This window comes from Mycetomoellerius zeteki, unplaced genomic scaffold (assembly GCF_001594055.1).
Source record: "Mycetomoellerius zeteki isolate Tzet28-1 unplaced genomic scaffold, Tzet1.0 scaffold62, whole genome shotgun sequence".
Taxonomy (NCBI): domain Eukaryota; kingdom Metazoa; phylum Arthropoda; class Insecta; order Hymenoptera; family Formicidae; genus Mycetomoellerius; species Mycetomoellerius zeteki.
This window is the reverse complement of record NW_017257632.1, coordinates 860,215-871,828: the sequence shown is the minus strand read 5'-3', so window position 1 is coordinate 871,828 and position 11,614 is coordinate 860,215. Positions and strand designations below refer to the sequence as shown.

Genomic DNA, 11,614 nt, shown 5'->3' with positions numbered 1-11,614 from the left:
CGTGCACACCGGCTCGTACACAATGGCTCGCACTATAGTTAGATCACGATGGTAGTAACGCGTATACGCAACGTGCAATGTGTGGTATAGTAAGCGATGACTACATGAGAGAGAGAGAGAGAGAGAGAGAGAGAGAGAGAGAGAGAGAGAGAGAGAGAGAGAGAGAAGAAGAGAGAGGAACGGAGAGACATATTGTGGTTCTACTACGAGAACTAGCAGGGGAAGGGAGAAACAGGAGGGAAACAGAAGGACGGAGATCGAAAGAGAGAGTGCGAGCGAGGCAGAAGTTCACTCAGTCTTAACGTTTCAGTTTCACTCCGGCTCGGTCTGAAAACGTGCGCGTCTCGGTGATTCCTTTGCCGAATTCTCTCAACAGTAACGAGACTCAGATTCAACATCACGAGATCTATATATTTTTCCCCAAACATAAGCGATTCATCGTCTCAGCGTTTTCCTTCGAGACGAGGGAGGCTTTCCAAACAGGAGAAAGGAATCGTTTGTTTTTTTCATTTCCCGCGACTGCCACCGGCTGGAGAGAAAGGGACCCGGCCAGGGACCAGCGTGAGTAAAGATGTTAAGCAATCGATCGGCATTAGAGGGTACCAGCGTGATTCTCACGAGAACGACTTTGCTCCGCTGCGTCTCGAAAGACGAGGAAGTTTGGAGCAAAGACGCCGAACTCCGAAGTTGCGTCGCGGTGATTCATCGAACCGCCATTTGACGCGCGGTTGTTAAATATGAATCATATCAATTCGACTTTTTGCTTGGCGATTTCTTGCTTTAATCGGGAGAGAGAAACATTTCTTTTTTTTCCGAGAACTTCTTCTGTGAATACTTAATCCTTGGAATTGGTATTAATATCGATATAAATAAAGTTGTCGGTAAAACACACGCAGAACCTAACTCGTTTAATTTTTAAAATAAATTTTAAGTTAAGCTTACTTAACTCAATGGACGGTTTTTATCGTAACATTGTACTAAAGACGTGAATCAGAAAGGAAATGTAACTAGATATCATTTGGTTCATTGAGGAAATGTATACGAATTAACTTACGCCCACGTTTGTTAAATAATATCAATCCGTAAAGTAGCCAAAGACGAAAACAACAATGGAAACTTTCTTGATTAGTATGTTAATTTAATTTACACCTAGAACGAACTCGGTGACTAATAAACGAGAAAGTTACTGAATGCGTCAGTAATTGCGAATTTACCGCCAAGTTTCATCGTGTTAATGTCCTCAAGTAGTCTTATTCATATCATTTCGTATCAATACGAAAATAAGAAGCTAGTTTCGATTATTGTTAACTTATGAATTTTGTAATTCAATTCAAGATAATTATATTACCTTATTCCTTCTTGACTTGTCATCATTGTATAATTCAATTTTTATATAAAAAAATTTTTTTTAAACTTCTGTTGATTTGTTTGGAGTTTTTTCTAAAAGACAAATAATTATAATAATGAAAAAGAACTTTCTACCAGATGTTACGCGTTTTATCGAAATATAAAAATAAGTCTTCAATTTTACAGCAGTGCGTAATAAGATCAACAAATTTCCAACTCATAAAAAAGTGATGAAATAAAAAAACTATGTTTTATTGTTCAGAAACATTTTTCTCTTATAATCATCCTTTATTTCAATACATTTTTAAAAATGATGAATTAATTTTTCTATGCTAAAAAAAATATTCAGAATTTTTGTCCTTAAAATTTATTTAACATTCAGGAGCTCATTTTTTTCTTAATCATTAAATAAATTATCTTTCTGCACAAATCGAACTTCAATCTTATAAATTATTTTCATAGAAAAATTTATCAATGATGAAGAAGTAATCCCTTCGGTTAAAACTACTTTAAGAATAAAAATTGAGAATGTTTCTTTAATAATATAGAAAAACTTAATTGAGATTGCTCTAAAAAATGCAGTAATAAATAGAAAGTAATTTATTGAATAATAAAACTGCGTAATTGTTTCATTTTATCACTTTTTATCTCTTTGTTCCAGAAACTTTTAGACTTTTTACATATTATTACATTACAGATTACGAAATAAATGAATAAATCCTTATTTCTATTTATATTAATATCTCTCTAAATGTTCCGACAAAAAAATCAAGAAAAATGCTTTCCGTATTAATTATAAAATTATTACGTTTTCTCAAGAGTCACTCAATATTTGCATAATGCTTCAACTTTAGAGAGACTTCCTTGTTAATCCAATATTCCAAGTACGATTTGATCGTTAAGCATTAAGCGTTTTGAAATGTCTAATCAATGCGACGAAGAATCTCGCGGGAAAGCGCGCGATGTTTCGTTCCGCATAAATAACTTCGCAGGAGCGCATTGAAATCACTTGACGAGTTTCCACGCGACTTCAAAATGCCACGCTAGACTCCACACGGAGGTCGTTACACGGTTGCAAGCTGGTATTATCGATTCTCCCCTCGACATATTATGGTGTTTATGAAAACGACCGTGAATTCGCGTGATGACGGGACGCTTGTAAATCGCAGAAGCAACGATACGCGACGGCGTCGCGTTGGAACGCGCTCCGATTGCACGTGTCGCGTTAGCTTGTCGAGGAAGCACGGATCGACGGAGATTACGAAACGATAACTAAATAGGGATCGAGCTATCTGAAGGTACTATCTGGAAATATTATCTGAAGGAACAAAGCCGCCATGACCTCGGGCCGAGATTTAACTTTCGATTCATTGAAGGGCCGCACCTCAGACTCTGGCTTCTACTTATTCGGAATTTCTTCTCTCGCTCATGTCGTTTCTTCTCGAACCATCAGTGAACAAGATTGTTCACAGGTGTGCGCGTTTATTTTTAGCACAGAAAAAAACCGTTCTGCTTGCTCGCATCACGCGGATAAACGCGCGATTGTACGGTGGATGCTGCGCCTTTCGCGCGCAGGAAAGACGTGATTATATCATCAAACATCTCCCGAAGACTAACATTGAGACGAGATTCTGAAAATAATTCTGAGAGAGTAGATTTATATTTGCACGTCTTTCCGTTTCTTCAACACGGAATTGACGGCCGTAGAATCGTCTGAGATTACCTACATTGTAATGTCGTACGCTCAAAAATGCCATTTCATGAAACACTGAAGAGCAGTGTCAGTGTGATCACGTGCCCGGATAGTAACCTAAGGAACACACCAAGTCAAGAGAAAGTCAAAATAATTTTATTTTGATGTCATAAAAGTAAAAATGATGATTTCTAGTTATAAAATTTGGTTACTGTTTATTAATGTTAATTAATAAAAAATTAAGTCATTTTAATTTTTTATTGACCTTTATGTGTATCTTGGGAAGATGTCATCTATTTGACGTCATTAATTAGTCATTCGTATGACTAATCTGACAAATCTAACGTTTAAAATGACGTCAAAACATCGTAAAATAACGTGGATTTGTCAGTCATATAACGTCATAAACCGACATCGGAAATACTTTATTATTTTCGTGTTATTAATGGTATGAATGAATGACTTATTAAGTGATCACTAATAACTTTACTAGTATGTCATCGATTGGTCATCTATACATTAACAAGTATGGCGTTGTAAATACGTCGTAAGATAGATATATAAATGACGCCATTGTTACATCTTGAATAGGTAACATGACGTCAATAATTTAAAATGACTAACTATTGACGTAAAAATAACGACAGCTTACTATCTGGGTGATTTCAATTTTGACACTAGAGTCTGATACAGGAAGTTCAATTCGGATTTATTCAATTCGATCCAAGATTTTTTATGAAAGCTACATCATATCAGGTGCAGTCTTTTCATGCATTTTCATTGTGTAGCATCAATTTTGTCATATATCCTATTTTGAGTGCGATCCAAGTCTCATTGCGACTGCTTTAAAGGCTTTGATTGATCAATTAGAAGAAAAAATTTAAATTGACAATCAAAGAATGTTTTAAAGCATTTGTAGCATCACGTATCCTTTGACGCTGAAAATGAGCGTTGAGCGTCACCATGAAAAGGCATCTTTATATATTCCGGGGCTGATCTATTTAATTTAACTAACTTAATCTATTTAATTTCTATTAAATTAATTAAAAAGCACTAATTTCAAAAAACTAGAATAAAGTGACATAACTCGTATAAAAAAGAATGACTACTAATTATATTAATTACATTAATTTCATTATATTAATAACAATAATTAAAATGTAGATGTAACATGGAGAATATCTATAATTAAGTGAGCCATCGAACTATGAATTTGTTATTAATAAAAGAATTTTTATAATTTGACGTTTCTTTATAATTTATTAAGTTGATGTAGTGATTACAATTTACAATTTATATTACTATTTAATGTATGTTAAATTGGATTGTTAGTATAGTTTTGACTTGACCTATTACGTTCTAACATTATTAATTTTAACATTTACAATTGCACTATCTTATCTTTTTCCTTATTAGGAATTTTTTAACTGAAGAAGACTTCGTGTTAAAGTCAAAACGTTTTCATTTTTGAATATTCTCTTAAAAAATAAAAAGTTAATGTATTATTCTAACAACCAATTTGCAAGTTTTTGATCGTTTCTATTTAATACTTTTGCAAATTAACGAGCTTACTCTGTTTTTTTCTTTATAACTGGTAGTTCCACCGTCAACTCCGATTAATAAGCAAATAAATGTCTGTCGCTTTGGGAAAAAGATGATATTGCTTGATGTATGGCATAATGGAGCAAGCAACATGTGTTAGCATTCTGCTGAATAACTACGACGCGGTTTTAGCTGATGATGTAAGAAGATTTTAATTGAAGAGCTCGCGTACTACTTTGCCGAGATCGAATGATTTATTAATGAGCGTCATCGTAGGCATGCAGTTTTTCTAAAACTAATCCAGCAGAGTTCTTATAATTCCGCGGCGCCAGCTGCGAATTCATTTTACAGGCACGTAGCCTTTGCGCGCAAAGTATTCCAGACTGAGTCACCTTTTATCGCTTGTCGTGTCTTTGATAGATTACTCGATATTAAAGTGGCTCTGGAAAACTTATTTGACTTCGAGATTGATTAACGCCATTCTTTCTCAGCCTTTCTCGCCTTTCCTACGATAACTATTTTAGAAGTGACGCGATACCGCGAGGTTGACGGTCAGAAATTCAATGTTAGAGAAAGGAAAGCCAGATGAAAAGGGATTCACTTCAAGGATTCACGGAAAAGAAAGATTTGTTAAAATTAAAAACTCCACTGATTCAACGAGTTTTACAGCCGTGATATGCGAACATGCAGGTTTTCTATGTTGAAGTATAAAGTTGTACAATTGAATAAAATTAGCGATTATAGAGAGGTAAAGTAAATCCGGTATATACGCCGTACCTAAGGGAGATTTAATTTATCAAGTACTATTTACCATTTAAGGCAAATAAACTATCAGTAAAAACTTCATACTTTCTACTACTATGAAAAAAATATTAAGAATCCGAAATATATACTTATTTTTCATACTAAAAAATTAACTTTTTGAAATCCTTGCATTTTTGCCATATATCTCATAGGGGGAGGGGAGAGGTATGTACGGCTCATGAAAAATTTACAAATAATACATATAAATAATATTAATAACTTAAAATGACACAATAACTTAGAAAATTCGTTTATAAAGTTTTATTAAGGAATAAAAATGATAAATATGTATATGAAGTAATATTAAATATATGTATATGAAGTAATAAATAATAATTACAATCTTCCTACATATATTACAAGTGTTATGACAAGAGGTACATATTTCATGTAATGCGTTTATTGCATTTAGTGCACTGATTTCAATCTGCGCACTTTGTATGCTTTGGGCATAATTCCCGCCCGCTAAAAATGCCGTATATCCTAAACAGGTGGGATATACAAGACAATAAACTAAACAAAGAATATGAGCAAAACACTTGTATTTTGATATACATACAATAAACTAAACAAAGAATATGAGCAAAGCACTTGTACGATATTTTGATATACATGCTTTACTATTCCTACACGTATGTATCACGAAATAACCACCAGGTCTTTTACACGCCCTACTGTAATCATTTTATGTAGATTATAATTTACGATGGCGCTACTTATTACAATGACAAATCGATTCAACTCACAATAATTTCATTAATATTAACAGTAAGAAACTGAAATTATAACTCAATGCTAATATGACATAAAGGCATGTAACAGAGTAGTTGCGAGAAAATTACTCCTTCTCCCACTCCTTCTATTTTTTCTGACTTCTGCGGCGTAAATTCCAGTGCGGCGTATTTGCCGGGTTTACTCTAATCATATTTGTTATAATAGTACAGCAAATTTGTTAATACAACAAAGATAACTTTCTATGAAAATTAATCCAATATATAGATCAAAATTTTTAACAAAACCTATTAGCTAAGATGACGTATATTTTTGTTGCTGTAATGAAGAAAACTTATTACATTAGCAATTTTTTATCGTAACAAAGAATTAGCTGAATTAACACTAATAATTGCTTAAAGATATAATTTCTTCGTTGAACCATCACATCTTCTTAGTTACAGATGTTGAAATTGCGCAGCAAACTATAGCTTTGCTCTGAAACATAATCTATTTTTTTTCCGTGTTCATTTTTTCGTGAAAATGAAGAGTAATCAAACGCGCGCGATTAGCATTAAGAAATCTAAGCCTTTCGCAAGATAAGACGGAGGAAGCTTGACCGCGTCACTTGCGAGATACGGGGATTGCAAGTGCGAGCATGATCGTCGCGCACATAATTTTTTAACGCTTCGCTCTGACCGTGGATTACTTAATGCGCGAGCAGAGAAGCCACTTTCTCTCTCGGTCTCTCGGTAAGTAACTCGGTGTTTTCGAGGCGGTATACCGATGCGTGAGCGAGGTCCGTATAACGCGTTACAAAACACGCAACCTTATGTGGGCGCGGTATGCGATATTATACGAAGTGACAGCGATCAACGCGCGCGCAAAGCCCCATTCTTCGGGGCCGCATTGCGTCATTGATCGTAGACCCTGCGTAAAGTGCAATGTGCACGTCCGAACAGGTGAACGTGTTCTCCAGAAACAGGATTTCGTTATATGAAAACGTGCACGTTTCCTCTCGATTCGACGATTTACGGAGATAAAGATCGCCGCGCGACGCTGTTACGCGTTCGACAAACAATAGTGTGCAATTGAATCGTGTGCGCAGTATTTTCAAAACAGGAAATCGCCGACTCTGCTTCCCGAGCCGTAAAAATTCACATTGATCACGAACACCTATTCTGCCTCTCGACTCATTATCCTCATTAATAGTTATTAGAACGCCGGGTTCTACTGCGTATTGAATTATTGCGCGATGGAGAAACGAGAAAAAGACCACTTAATTATAAATGAAATTTTAGCCTAATTCGTGAGGAATGTAATTAAATGAACATTAAAATAAATAATTTGTGTACTTAATTGAAATAAGAGTAATATTGAAATAAGAGTAATATTGTAATATACCTTTCTGAAATTTATCAATAAATTATTAATTTGTTTATTAAACATTAATAAGTGAAAATTAACCGAGAAATATTCAACATAAATAAGCGAAAATCATATTCGGTCAAAGCAGGGTTTGATGCCTAATATTTTTGTGTAAATTTTTACAATTTATAATTTGCTTAAATTGGAAATTGTACAAATTTACATAAAAATATTATTAGACATTCTGCTTTGACCGAATACGGATACTTCTTTGCTTATTTGTATCTGATTAATTAATTAAATAAAGTAAGTTTGTTTTACAAATTGTGCGATTAAGAAATCCGCTTTTATCGCGTTGTATGAGTTTCATCTCCCGAGTTTTCAATAACCATGATGAGATTGTCGCGCCTATGGATATGGTCAAGGCTATGGTGGATGGCCAAGGTACTTCAAACTAGGCCAAACATAAGGCTGATGTCACCGAGACGTATCACATGATTAAGCGACCGTACGTGACTGTTGTAAAAAATTATCTAATTATATTCGTTAAAACTCGTGATCTTCGAGCTCAATGTCAATGCATTTGACAACGCAAGAAAAAACGCACAAAATAATGTAACAGATGAAGGCAAAGAAAAAGATAAATTAAAATAAGACATAAGACTAAAATTGCGTTTTACAATGAATTTTAATGGCAAAAAAGAGCCATCTATTTTAGTGAAACATGATTCAAATTCTCATTACGTCACACGAAATATACTACAATGTTATTAATTGTTAACGAAAAGCTGAAAATATTTGCAAGCTACGCGCTTTTGTCTGTTTAATGTTCTCATGTTTTATTGTTAATTTTATTAACAGTTTTTATTTCTCTGTTAATAGAGTTTCGCAAATAAGAGGGAATGGGATACGGCACGGAAATGGATGGCTGCGGACGTTTCATGAAATATTCCTTGTTCTTCACGAATTTCGTCATCTTCGTAAGTTATAGTCCCAAATGACCTTGCTGAAGTTGTAATATATACAAGAAATAAACAAAATAATGTGAATACTTAGAAAATATACTATCTACTTGTTCTATTAATAAAAAGTTAGCCTACCTATTTATTTTTAATACAGATTCTATCCTTGTTGGAATAGACTCATAAGTACTTGAATAGTGTAGTAACTGCACAGTGCAATATTATATCATATTCTTCTAGCAGAGCATCTTCTAATTATGTAAAATATATATATTGAAAGAGGAAATTTGTTTCTCATTCTGCTCTTCAAAACTACAAATGATATTTAAATCAGGCGATTACGTTGGCCAGGAAAGATATTGAATTTTCAGACGATAGACAGTAATTTTGGAAAATAGAGTGAGAAGAAAATTTTTTCTAATATCATTTATAGCAATTAAAAGGTGTTCTACTAAAAGAATAATACAACATTCCATTGGTACCTCAAGCATTGAATGACTATTTCAACAAAGAATGTTAAAATAAACCAATCTCTTTTTTATTTTAATAAAACAAATAATAAACTAAATAATATACTTCCAAAATGTTCATATTATTTTGTCCCCTATGCATTAATAGAGACAATTAAATTTACTATTGCATTTGATTTATGTTGCAGATTGGCGGACTTATCGTAACGGGTTTAGGCATTTGGGCTTTGGTTGACAAAGTACCATGGATAGGCGAACTCGTGGGGAACGATCTGTTAACCGGTGCAGTTTACGTTTTATTAGTCGGTGGAATCATCGTAGCGTTCATCGCCTTCTTCGGATGCGTCGGTGCATCACGGGAAGTCAAGTGTATGCTCCTGACAGTACGTACCAAATCTATTTTCGAACCGGAAGAACGTTTCAATCGACAAGCGTCTCGATTTCCAGCCTTCACATCATTTGGCGACTGAACGAATTTAATCTCTCCGGAAGAAAAGCTTATCTTGAATTGATTAAACGTTGAGATCTTATTATACTTTTGAAGCTCATCAAGTCGTTGAAACTTGTTAAGATAAAGGCTATCGACTCGGATAATTAATAAAATCTATTGTTTTTTTTCAGTACTTCATAATCGTATTTTTCCTGCTGTTTGTAACTATGCTAATCGGCGGCGTCCTGGGATACATTTTCCGCGAAAAATTGTTGAGTACGGTCGACCGAGAGATGAGGAGTTCGCTGCGGCTTTACGATCATCGTAAATCCATTCGCGATGCCTGGGACACCACGCAATCAACGGTAAATATTCCCGCGCACGCATTATGTAAATAAAAGTTAATTTTATCAGACGATGAAACTCGAAGCACGATTCCGAGCGCGTTTTATCTTTCTCGTATCCAATTATTGTTTCGACTTTCCGAAGCTAATTCAATTCTCGACTTTAGCTCCATTGTTGCGGCGTTAACAACTGGAGGGACTGGGGAAGCTTCGGCCTCAACGTGCCAGATAGCTGCTGTCGAGAAATTACACCGGGTCAGGTAAAAATCAATTATATTTTAATATAAAGAAGAAACGGACTGTTTGAGCCAAGGTAGTTCTCAATCGCTATTATTATTCAACTTCGTAGTATCAAATAATTACACATAAATTCGAACGTTTCAAATTAAAATGATTGAAAAAAATTATGTGTAATTATTTTATACTGGACGTTGAATAGCAACTAACAACTAGCTTAGCTCGAATAGCCTATTTTTCCTTACATATATATGGAATAGCTGTTCATTACAACCTATTATGTAATTATTACATTATATTTTAATGCAATTGCGTCATTCGATGAAATAGTTTATCAGCCAATTACATTCGCATTTAATAACAGCAATTTGCATGCACGTATCTCACAGTATAACACGTGTCATGTTTATAAAGCGTGTTATAAACTGCTTTCATTGCTTAATAATGTTCACTTTAATCGAAGTCAATTAATTTGAAAATGAGATTCTAGCTTTTCTAAAAAATGGAATTTTCCTCAGTACATTCGGTGACGACTTTTCAAAAAACACATTAAAGATTCGAGATTGCAATTTGACGCGAATAATTATTCGCGTCTAATAATAAGTGACTTTTCACACATACACACGCGACTTACCGATTTCGCTCATTCGAGTACCGTCAATTTGGCCGCTATTACTTAATCGACCGAGTCTTCACCATCTCGATCTACACCTCTCACACTTTCACTCCTCTGATCAGCTTTCTCGCGAGAGAGGAACTGCGTTTCTCATGGTCGTTTGATCTGCTCGTAGCGATTCAACTGCAATCAAAACCCAGAGTCGATAAATCCTTCCAATGCTTACGTAGAGGGTTGCATCAACGGAACACGAGTCTATATGCAGCAACACGCGACCGTTATGGGTGCTGCTGGTATTGCAGTCGCATGTCTCATGGTAAGAAAGCAGTTTAGATTTTTTAGTTTGATACTTTCTCCAATTAAAATTAAAGCCTCAATGCTATAAAGTCTATTAAGCTTAAACAAGTATTTTTTTTTACAATCGAATTAATTTTAAAATTTGTATAACATTCTCTTTTTTCTTTTTTAAAATCGTATTCTATTACACTAGCATTTTTGACCACATTGTATTCAAACAAATACTTTCTTTTATTTCTTTTATCTTTCATTAATATTTAAGTAACATTATACTTTAATTCTCGAAACATTGCAGTTCTTCGGAATGATATTCTCCTGCGCACTCTTTAAGATGATCGAATGACAACAGGATATCAATATAGTCTGAGGCTGTCTCAGATTTCGTAAAAACGAACGAGGAAGTGGTGAATCTTCGAAATCTTCAGAGGATTCGTGCAACTTTACCAATCAATAAAATTACTTGTCGCCATAAACGAGGTTGATTATACCGTGATAATCAAAAATAAGAATCTTCATCCGATTGTACAGATCTCGCTGATTTGTTACACTGTTACATCTATAATATCAAATTTAAACTAATTAAGTCGCCACTGCTTCTACTCAATATGTCGTTACTTTATATTAACAATAGTTAAATTTGACACTATATAGTTTCAAATTTAATCATTGAAAATATAAAATAACGATATACTGAGTAGGAGTATTGCGTGGTAACTATTAAATTAAACTTGATACTATATAGATTTAACAGTGCATATATAGTATTACGCATCATGATTACCATTATTTTATA

General features: G+C 34.2%; 1 protein-coding gene across 1 annotated transcript; it reads left to right on the top strand.

The window, feature by feature from the left end:
• Positions 1-219: 219 nt before the first annotated feature.
• On the top strand, positions 220-11,418 carry Tsp74F (Tetraspanin 74F). The gene is made up of 7 exons (XM_018457091.1): positions 220-563; positions 8,348-8,445; positions 9,086-9,280; positions 9,519-9,692; positions 9,839-9,931; positions 10,700-10,840; positions 11,117-11,418. The coding sequence occupies exons 2-7, from the start codon at positions 8,368-8,370 to the stop codon at positions 11,162-11,164; spliced, it is 729 nt and encodes a 242-aa protein (XP_018312593.1). The 5' UTR covers positions 220-563; positions 8,348-8,367; the 3' UTR covers positions 11,165-11,418.
• The last annotated feature ends 196 nt before the right edge of the window (positions 11,419-11,614 follow it).